An 11,080-nucleotide genomic window follows, 5' to 3' on the forward strand; every position below is an offset into this window, starting at 1 on the left:
GTTTCAGTCCCATGGGAATCAATGGGATTAAAGGCCATGCTTGAACTAAAGCATGTGTTTAAAGAGTTTGTTGGAGTGATATCCAGAAAAACCTTTTCCTCTGATTCATGATGGATTTAAGTGTTACTATGTGCTCTGATTGCTTTGGTGTCCCTACTTTGTGTAGGAAACCTGCAATGCAGATCAGAGTAGAGAATATGGTCCTAAAAATAGAACTCTGCTCTGACCTTTTTATAAATAATTTAATTGCTCTTCATACTAAGTTCAGCTGTGTCCGAATTTTGCAAGGGAGATTGGCTCAACTCCTGGTGTGTATGAAGACAATCTCTCTATTCCTGGTTAGTTATGGTTAAATACTCATTACATCAAAAATAATTGTGTGTATTGAAAACTGCTCGTGTTCCCTGTTAGAGAGAGCTTCGTTTCCTCCCCTCTCCCCAACACATCTATTTAAGCCTTATTGTTGATGTCAATCCCTTTTTCCCAGCTTTTAGCCAATGAAGTTGGGGAAGATGTGAATATCCAAAGTCTTGATGATGAGTCATCATCCCCAACACATCTATTTAAGCCTTATTGTTGATGTCAATCCCTTTTTCCCAGCTTTTAGCCAATGAAGTTGGGGAAGATGTGAATATCCAAAGTCTCTTGACCCGTTCTGGCAGCTGGCGTGGACGAGCTCAGCAAATTCTTCTTCTCCAAACCAAGGTGAGTTACAACCCTGCATGGTTCAGCTGGAATTCTCTTTCTAAGTATAGATATCACCTCAGTTTGAGGTAAAAGTACTCTTAGTTCTTCATTAATTCTTAACATCTCTGTGTTGATGTGTGCAGACCATGTTAACGACTGTTGCAGCTCTGCAAGCTTTGGTATTTCAGCTGGGAATCTTTCACATCTGTGTCAAAGGAAGGAGTTCAGTGACCTTGGAGAGCTGTGGCAGCCTAGTTCAAGTCCCAGGGTGTTTTGAAGGTGCCTCTCTCCGCTGAGAACAGAAGGAGCCCTGTCAGTGTCTGTGCTCTGACTTAGACACCTTTGTTCAGTGCTTGGAGTCAGATGGGAAGAATTGAGGCCAGATAAGATTTTCAAGTTGTTCCCTCGGGAGCTCCAGTAAAATCTTTTAACTCTTGAATCTTCTGAAGGGCAGAGTTTAGCTGAAATGTCAGCAGGAGGCAGGGAGGCAGTTTTGTCTGCATCTAAATAAAACTTCTCTCAGGCAATTTGACACGTAATTTTCCTATTTTTCTGCTGTTTATATGCCATCAAACTGATTTTTTGCACACTGATTGTCTGAGATTGTTAACCTCTGCTTTCCCTTGAGCAAATTCCTTTTCCTTCTGTTATATCCCCTGCCTGGGGTTCATCTGAACACTGTTCCTACTGTTCTCTGCTGTAATGGAGAGATTTCTCTCTGAGCCAGGCTCCTCAGGCCCCTTCTGTAGTCAGTGGGGATCTTGTAAATCCAGTCACTGGATCAAAAGTGAGGCAGGTTCCTCCAAAAAAGGGCAGAGGAACTGAGCTGAGGCAGTGCCCAGTTCCCTCTCCTGTCTCTGAAAGCAGCCTGCAGTGAGTAGTTGACAAGCTGAGTTCACTTGGCTTCATGCAGCAGCAATTCCAAATACTCCGGAGTGCCTGCCTGGCCTCCACATATGACTCCACAAAGGCACAGATCTCCCATGTGTCCTGGATGTCCCAGAGGTCTGGTGGCAAATCTCCTTCCTGCACATGCCCTAAAATCTGCATGTTTATTAGCAGCTAAATTTAAATTTGAAAGACCAGACACTGCTCTGTGTTAGTTAACCATGATAATATCAAGAAATAATCTGAGTTGCCTTTGGCTGTGTCCTCTTTGCGCTGTACCCCTGGTAAAACTCTGTGTCAGTTGTCATTATTGTGCCATAGGTTCGAGAGCTGGAGCATAAGTTGAATGAAAACAAGATCAGAGCTTCACTGTTTGAGATGGAAGAGGGATTTCTGCCATTTGCTGGCCCAAGGAAGTTGTCAATCCAAGAGAAGAACGTGCTGAAGATTCGCAGCCTGGAAAAAGAAAAGAAAGACTCTTTGGAGGTAAAATCCTGTGAACTGACAGAATGCTGTTTGGGTGTGGGGTGTGTAACAACTTGTCTGGCCTTCAGGTTGTGTTACACCCTACCTAAAGCCATTCCACAAACCCACCTGATCTGCTGCAGGAAGCTCTGCACCACTTCACAGCCGAGCCCTGCTACAGCTGCACCCAAACTCTGTAGCCTCCCTCTCGCCCCTTGGCCAGGTGTGCGTTCTTCATCCTAAACACAGACATCCCTCACACCTCCTGGGTCTGTAGGGCTCTGGGCTGCTCCATTTGAACAGAATAATGGAGAATCAGAATCCAGAACAGTGGAGAATCAGCCTAGTCCCCCTGGATTCCTGAGCAGACAGACTCTTTTTGGATGCTGGCAAGCAGGCAGCAAGTAGCATTTATAATTTCTACTTCCTTAGGAAAGATACAGTATTCTAATACCATTTTTGAGATTCTACTAGCTAATATGTGATTCTTTTTGCTCACCACAGCACCTGGGGCTTAATGATGAGTTATAACTCTCATTTCCTTTTGCATCACTGCAGAAACTTGCCGGGCAACACAATGCTCTCCAAAAAAGCCATGAGGAATTGAAAAAAAAACTTGACGCCTCAAGAGCCAGGAACCAAATGCTGTGTGGAGAAGTGAAGATGCTGAAGGAACAGATTGGAACCTTGCTGGAGAAAGGGAAACACGATGATGAGCTCGTAGATGCCTTGCTGGTACAGTCTGTGTCTGTTGGTCCCAGCTCCTGCAGATCAGCCCTCTTTCTATAGGTGATAAAACATGATGTCATTTCGTGGCACACACAACCTTAGGGTGTGCAGGAGCCTGATGAATCCAACTGTGACAGCCAGAGGTTTCCTTGTCAGCTTAAGTCCTTTTGCATTTTGGATCAGGTCATGTAAGGGCTGTGAGACAGCCCCAGGTGTGACAGTGGCAGTCAAGTGGCTCTGAGCTGCAGGGGCTGGAAGAAACATTTTGCAGAAGGATTGAAGTAGGTAGAGGAAGGGCTTCAGTCCTGACCCAAGTTGCTGGCCTGTATTCTTTGTTCTGCTTGCAGCTCCACTGGAAGACTTTTTTTTTCCTTAGAATGCCTGCAGTCCTGCAGGAATTCTTTTGTTTGTAACAAAACTTCCATTTATTTTGTTACACAGCCCAAAACACACAAGCTGAACCACGAGTACTAAACCAGGTGCACATTCACTTGCAGTAGCTGGAACTGAGAGGATTTGGCATCTTCAAAACCAAGAGTTTTAGCAAAGGCTCAAAGGTGCTGAGGAAGAAATAAATGGCTGCTGCCATGGTCCTGCCATGGTTCTAAACAGCCTTCCTCAATTAAAATAGCAAATATATTAGAGAATATGCCACCTCTTAGCAGGGTTAGTTCTGTGTTTCCTGATCTAGCTCTTCACTAGTTTCAAACCACTCAGATTTCCTTGCTGCTGTTGGTAGTAGGTTTTAGCTCAGCTGGCATTCACCCTTCTCACACCAGGCACTGTGGGGAATGTGGGTGCTGACCAGCAGATCAGGGGAGCCAAAGAAAACTTGTCACTTTTTCTGAGTATTCCCCCTGAAATTATTACAGAAAGATGCAGGTTTATTTGGGAAGGGATGGTTAATCTCTTTTATCCCTTCTATCACAGAAGCACTTTACTTGTAGGTTGTTGGCCTGACAGAACAAACTGCATGACAGGCATTAGATTTGTCAGTGTGGAAAAAACCTCCAAAACCCACTGGTGAAGCAGCCTGGCCTCATATCTGTCACCCCATAGTACCCTCAGCTTTTAATGTCACTGTCACACAATCTGATCATGTTCTAATTCCACAAAAAGCTCATTGAAGTCTTGAGTTTCATTCAGTTTATGAAAAAAGTCACTTCTTTGTCAAAGGCCAGCCTTTCTTGCTCTGTGTTCTGCTACACTGAGCAGCAAAGCTGGCAGCAAATTGTATCTGACCATTGCTCAGGTCAACATAACAAATCCAATTCCCAAAGTGGCACCAGTGACACCAGTGTGCTCCCACCAAGGAATGGGCTTGGCAGGGCAGGGACTTGCCCTACCATTCCTAAATGGATATTTGTCTTGGAGGGGTTAAAGTAATCATTGTGTGCAAAATAAAGATCTCACCTGTTTCTATTTTACCAGAGCCAGCAGAAGCAAATGCAGGAGATCTTAAAGGGCCTGAGCCAGAAGGAGGAGGAGAACAAGGAGTCTCGGCAGATTATGGGGCACCACTTGAACAATGAGATTCAGCAACAAAACTCCCTGATAGAGCAGCTCAGGGAGCTGGTGGCTGAGCGAGAAGCAATGGTGAAAACGCTGGAAGAGAAGATTGGGCAACTCACACATCAGGTAGGCAAAACAAATTAATTAGAGGAGCACACTTGGTAATCATTTTAGATCTGCTCTTCCACTTCCTTCTCCCCTATTATCTGAGATGGTTGCTGCCTCCAGACAGTGATCCCTGTCCTGCTGACTGTCTCTCCTGATGGAATGATAAAGCAGGAATACTCTTTTGTAACTCCTCAGTTCCTTTGTGCATAACTTCAGGCTGTTTAAGCAGAAATACCAATCACATCCACACGTGGCCCCATGACAGGACTGTCACTGACTGACAGCAGGGCTTGGGGCTGCACTGGGGACTCCTTGGTGTTCAGCACCCTTGGCTGCTGGAAGGAGGAAGCAAACAAATGTGTCAGAGCAACATTAGCAGGTACCCAGCTGCTGCTGTCCCACAGTCAGGATTTGTTAAGAGTATTTAGGCGTGCCATTCCCACTGATCCCAAACCCTCCTGGGGTTATGGTGAGGTTGTGAATCTGCCAGATACCTCAGGAATGGGGGCTGGAGCACTGAACCCAGGATCAAACCTGGGTTAGGGACACAAGCCAGCTGTGCTGGCAGTGATGATGCTGCACTGTGGGTTCTCTAGTGTACCCTGATTTCATATAATCTGCACTTTTTACTGACTTCTCCTTTATTTTCATCCTGCAATGGATAGAAATTTAAACAAAGCTTCTGAGGAAGTCCTGTAAATTAAAAGTTCTGTCTTGCTTGTAGCAATAATCAAAAGCTGCTGGTTTGGCTTTGGTGCAGCTGTTTTCCTCTGAACTATGTAATTGGTTTTATAACCTGCTCCACCATTAACAGAAGAAATCTGCCCATCCATGGGACGGGTCAGGATCTGCTTATCCATCACCCTCTGAGCACTCAGGAGCACCAGTGGAAACAGGCAGCTGTGAGCCTGGAAGGACAGAATCTGCCTGGTAAGAAGACCAGAATGTCAATATTTCACGTTGTGAGTAATTCAAGAGCCTGAGTTTTCCCAGGGAGTTTCATCAAACCGCAAGTGCCTTGTGCCAACAGCTGTGGCAGCCTGTTTGCAGTTTATGGGAATCTCTAATCACATTATCTCTTGGACTTTTGTCCTGGAACAGAGAAGGATGTACACACTTGCAGACATGACTAGATTTGGCATGATGGTAGAGCAGCTATTTCTCCTCCTGCAGCTCAGATAATGTTTATGTGGTCAGCTTAAGTGCTTGGGAGTCTTTTCCCTTATGAGACACGGGGCTGCTAATGAGCAGACTTCTGTGAGCAGGGTGGGGAATTAATACAAAGTGCCGTTTTAGGTAAGCACTAAATCACTGGTGCATTATTTAAATCAATAAATGCTCTTTGAGTAGGATTTACATGCAGAAATGTTGAAAACACACCACATCATTTGTTCTTAACAAACACCCTTTTGAAAGCCTCGCTGAGGACTGTGTAAATTACACTAATCTTAGTGCAGCAATAAATCTGATTTCTGTTTACACTGATGTGACTCTGGGTCACTCTGGCTGTGTAAAGGGACCGTGGTACCACAGCAAGTTATATCCTTTCCTGTTAAATTGCTGCTGAGTTTGTTGCTGAAGAGTTCATGGTCTAATTGACAGTGAGGATTTGAGACTGGTCTTATGGGGAAGGAGAAAATTTTTCATCAAGTTAGAGTTACAACTGATCTCTTCTGTGTAATTTCCTACCTCATTACTTTAGACATCAAATTTGGCTTTAAAATCAGCTGAGTATCCCCAAGTCTAAGTAGAACATTACTATAAAATGTAAGAAGAATCCTGTTCTGTGTTTTTGAGTTAGAGTTAAAACATCCTTAATTTAAAAGTTTTTTGTACTCTTCTGACTGCTTTAATCCTCCCCCTTCTAACTGCAGAAGTTGTTGTGCTCTCCTGGAGCAAACCTATATTTTATCCCCTTTTTTTTTTTTACCTCACATGTCTGCTGATGGTAAGCAGGAACCAAAGCTAGGTAATGGCTTTCTGGAAACCACTAAGTGCAATGCATAAATTATTGCTTGTGTACAGGGCCAAGGGCTCTGTCATGGAAAGAGCTGATGTGTCAGGTGGGCAATGAATGATCCTGAGAACTCTGGGAGCTGTTAATAACTTGGTCAGCAAGGCTCACTCCTTCCATTAACTTTAATATGCTGATGAACTCTCCATTCTGTTTCTTTGTAGTGAATCATCTTTCCCTTTCAGAAAAGGTGAAATGAAAAATGCCATAAATAGGTGCTAAACCCCTTGGAGATAACAGAGTAAAAATCTGCATTTTAAGATGAGGCCAAAGCTGTCAGCATCAACCTTAACTTGATTTTAGGGTTAACCACTCCTAGCCTAGAAGGCACCTCTGCCTCTTCCACCATGTTAAGGCTTTATCTTCTTCTTAGCTACAGCCTAAAGACAAGGAAATGTGGGGTAAATCTGCAGGGACTTGCCTTTGGGCAGCTGAACTCATTGAGGAAACAAACACACATTGAAATGGGGTGTCCCAATCAATCACACACCCAAATGGGGTGTCCCAATCAATCACACACCCAAATGGGGTGTCCCAAACAATCACACATTGAAATGGGGTGTCCCAAACAATCACACACCGAAATGGGGTGTCCCAAACAAACACACACTGAAATGGCGTGTCCCAAACAAACACACATTGAAAGGGCGTGTCCCAAACAAACACACATTGAAATGGGGTGCCCCAGACAAACACACATTGAAATGGGGTGTCCCAAACAATCACACACCCAAATGGGGTGTCCCAAACAATCACACATTGAAATGGGGTGCCCCAAACAATCACACATTGAAATGGGGTGTCCCAAACAAACACACACTGAAATGGCGTGTCCCAAACAATCACACATTGAAATGGGGTGCGCCCCAAACACACACACTGAAATGGGGTGTCCCAAACAATCACACACTGAAATGGCGTGTCCCAAACAATCACACACCCAAATGGGGTGTCCCAAACAAACACACATTGAAATGGGGTGTCCCAAAGAAGCACACACCCAAATGGGCTGTCCCAAGCACACACATTCTATATCAAACCCATCCAGGCTGGAAGTGATACTCCACTGTTATCAGCTGGCTCCTCCTCTTACAACAGAGAACCTGACAGATCTTCCTGAGGGTTTTCACAAAGCAGATTTCAGAAAACAACGTTTTCTGGGAAATACAAATTGTGCACCTTGCTGCAGAGCAGGGGTTCATTTGGTTATGAAAATGTGACATGCAAACACCATCAAACTGCACAGAGCTGGGATTGTCTCTCCCAGTGCTGGGTGAAGGTAGGGGGTGAGGGAGCTCTTCCCTACGAAACGCAGACATTGGGAAATGACTGGAATTCTGGGAAGACTGCCCTGTGTGCAGCCCCTGACAAAGCTTTCCTCCTGCAGGGCAGTGTCCACGATGGGCCACAGGCAGCCACAGAGCCTTTCTTCCTCAGGGATGACATCCCACCTGGAAGGTGGGTATAGAAACTTCAGTATCAGCAAGGGAAGTGCTCTGCCATGCTCTGCAAGCTGCTGGAAATCCTTGTCCTGTCTGCCTTGTTTCTGTAATGAAAGCTTCTTGCACCATCCTTCCTACCTGAAGCTGTCCAAGAGCTCTAACATCTGATTTCTCTCTTAATTTTGTAATTGATTTCTTGTTTGTCACCAATCTGTTCCATTTTCACTGCCAAACACCAAGATTTCTCCTGCTTTTTTATTCCAACCAAGATTTCTCCTGCTTTTTTTATTCCAAAGGAGATCTTCCTGAATGCAGAGAGGTCAGAGAAGTAATGAAGTACATAATAATGGGGTACATGGGAAAACTGCCCCTTCCTTTCATCACATATTGGACACAAAAACAGCCATTGTGCAAGTGCTGCCTGAAGCCTTTCAGAGGGAGAAAATCAATATCAAGGCTTTTAATAGTTTTGTGCAGCACTTGGGAGATACAATCTTCTTTTACTTTGGCAGTAGCAGTGGGAGGAGAGTCAGGGGTAATGAATTGATCAGAGGTAGAAGTTTATTTGCAGGGGTGATGGGGAGGGGAAGCATCCTGGAAGCAGGTTTCTAATGACATTCCCTGTGACTTTATACCCGAATATTTCTGTTCTATTTATTGCAGTCTAGAGATGGGTGCTGGGGGGAGGTAGTGAGCCTGGCTCTGCGTTCTGCCTTCACCTTCAGACAAGTGTGTTTGAGATGTTGCTCAAACCCTGCCTTTGTTTCATTTCTTTCATTTAGGAAGTGGGAAACAGACTCTCTCTGCTTGTGCTTTCCTCAGGGTTGCTGGCCAGGGCTGGGAAGTGCTGCAGGCAGAGATCAACAGGGCTCTGTTCCAGGCTACTGAAGTGGAGAGGGACAGGCTCCTGGAACTGGTGACTGTGCTGCAGAAAAGGTACAGCCTCATCCCACCAGCATCCTTTGTGGGGTGCTGGGATCAGGGAACACTGCAGAAGTCTGGGACATGCACTACAGTACGTCACACGCTGCCATCCTTGCCTTAAATGGGGGCTTTTCAAAATTTTTCTGTTCAATTTCCCTGCCTGGCTGATGATTCATTCTTTTTATTATTCATTTAGAACAAAGGGCAGAAAAAATGGAGCCATCTTCCAGCTTGCTGCACCTAGATAAAACCAGAATTCCTGTATTTATATATGCACGGCCTTATTGAGGCAGCAATATTATTCATCAATAGTAAATACTGTAATTATAGTTATAATATTCTGTTCCAAGGCTTTCCACATTCTTTTTAAGTTTCACTGTATCCTTTTCTAAATGAATTTATGCTTGTTTAACTGAGGCATTACAGTGATTTTTTTTTTCATTTTATTTTGTATGATTCAATTCAATGTAAGATGATGTTAAAAGCCAACTATGTTTTAGAAGGAAGGGAAAGCAAAGTAATTTTTTTTACACCTTTCAGCTACTGTTTTTTTTTCCCCAGTATATGTTATTTGATTCCCAAATCTGTATTCCAGTATTGGAAATATGCTTTCATCTGTGTGCTTGTCAATACAATAAGCAGTGTTTGAACACTTGCTTTAATTTACCATCATTATCTTTCTCACTTGTATAACTTTTGTCCTGCATGATTAAACACAGTCAGAAAAAAAAAATAGATTTTTCTTTAAGAACTGTGGAAAAGGTACTTTTAAAGGTAAATTCTGGAAATACATGCTGGGAAAAATCCTTTTCATGTCTGTAAGCCCAGTGACTTTAATAGAGCTGTGCAATCAGATGAGGATGGAGCTGTGAGTGGTAACTGAAGTGTGCCCACCACCAATATGGGAAAATGAAAAACAGAGTCAATGAAATGCACAGTTGCTTGTAAAATGTGCCATAAACTGATGATTCAGCAGCTCCACAGTTATCACACATTTATCAAGCAGGTAACATAAATTTTGTGAGACTGTGCAATAACTCTTAGAAGACCTCAGGGTAATATAGCACCAGGCAGATTTCAGCATGAATATATGTTAAAAAATCTGGTTTTCCTCCTCTTTCCTCCACTGCTGGGCTGTAACAAAGCTCAGGTAGCACAGATAATGCTTAAATCAAGAGAAGAGCACTGGGAATTGCTACGAGTGGGATTTTTTTCACAGCATTTTAGTTTAAATTATTCCTATTGGCAGATGATTCCATTAAAAAACCCCACAGAACTTGCCATTTTCCCCCCACTTTTTGTGAAAGTGGATGCCAGAGGAACACCAGGGGCAAATGAAAATTTAGTGAATGCAGAACCACTGAGATGAATAAAATGTCTCAGAGCACATCACCAGCCTGGGAATTCACTACCACAGGAGGTCGAGTCTTGCCTGTAGCTACATTTTTAAGCCAGTGATATAATTTTATTATAGTTGTAATATTTTTTTTTTTAGTTATGCCAGCTAGGAGGGAAATAAACTAATCAAGTCTCTTGATTCAGAGAGTAACCCGCTTCCACCCCTGGGGTCAGGAGGGAAATTCTCTTATTCAATCCAATACAATGAGTCAATTTGGGTTTCTTTTTATCCTTAAACTCCTTGGAATCACTTGGTGTCAGCCACTGCCCCACTGGCAGCATCTGTGGGTGCACATGAGATTTTTGCAGTTAATTTTCTGCGATGTTATGCAGAATGGAGAGAGGCAATTTGCTCTTCTGTGCTGTCATCACCAGTTTCTTTTCCACCCTCTCCCATCCATGGTTGTGTCTAATGGCCAAGTTTATTAAAAGCAACTTCAAGTTTCTTTTCTTCCTCTCAGATAGCTGACGCAAATGTTAGACTGTGTTCTTATAAACTATTTTCCTTCCAAGCTTTCCCAGAGTGTCTAAAAAATGCAGTTTATTATTCCTGTAATAAAAGATCTCTCCTCAGCAATCTGCAGCTTTCCTGCTCATCTGAGGGGTGAATTCACACAGGGAGCCAGAGTTAAGGGATCTGAGCAATCTCCATTAACAAACCCATTGTTTCCAACTGTATTCATTAGTTAATTCTCTTTTGCATATTTAGACAATGTCGTCTCATACAATTTCGCTGGGATTTCTGCCTTTGGATGCATGGAAAGTTCTTTCCCTTCTGTTGGGAGCTCTGCAGAAAGAAGCAGGATTCAGTACCAAGACTGACTTGACATAGACATGACACAAATGAGCTGAACTCCCTTTTTTTTTTTTGCCTGTCAGGGTGGAGGAAAGCAGTGACAGAGTCTTGGAAGCT

The 11,080-nt window shown here is 43.5% G+C and overlaps 1 protein-coding gene across 1 annotated transcript in view; it reads left to right on the forward strand.

The window, feature by feature from the left end:
• The window catches only part of CCDC13 (coiled-coil domain containing 13), a 25,813-nt gene that overhangs the window by 10,885 nt on the left and 3,848 nt on the right, over positions 1–11,080 (forward strand). The window contains 9 exon segments of the mRNA XM_017746796.1: positions 601–705; positions 1,897–2,061; positions 2,599–2,775; positions 4,201–4,407; positions 5,204–5,319; positions 7,791–7,810; positions 7,813–7,861; positions 8,668–8,781; positions 11,047–11,080. The exon segment at positions 11,047–11,080 is cut by the window's right edge and continues 121 nt beyond it. Coding sequence (XP_017602285.1) covers positions 601–705; positions 1,897–2,061; positions 2,599–2,775; positions 4,201–4,407; positions 5,204–5,319; positions 7,791–7,810; positions 7,813–7,861; positions 8,668–8,781; positions 11,047–11,080 — 987 coding nt within the window.

The sequence above is a fragment of the Corvus brachyrhynchos genome, unplaced genomic scaffold (genome assembly GCF_000691975.1).
Source record: "Corvus brachyrhynchos isolate BGI_N302 unplaced genomic scaffold, ASM69197v1 scaffold18, whole genome shotgun sequence".
Lineage (NCBI taxonomy): Eukaryota > Metazoa > Chordata > Aves > Passeriformes > Corvidae > Corvus > Corvus brachyrhynchos.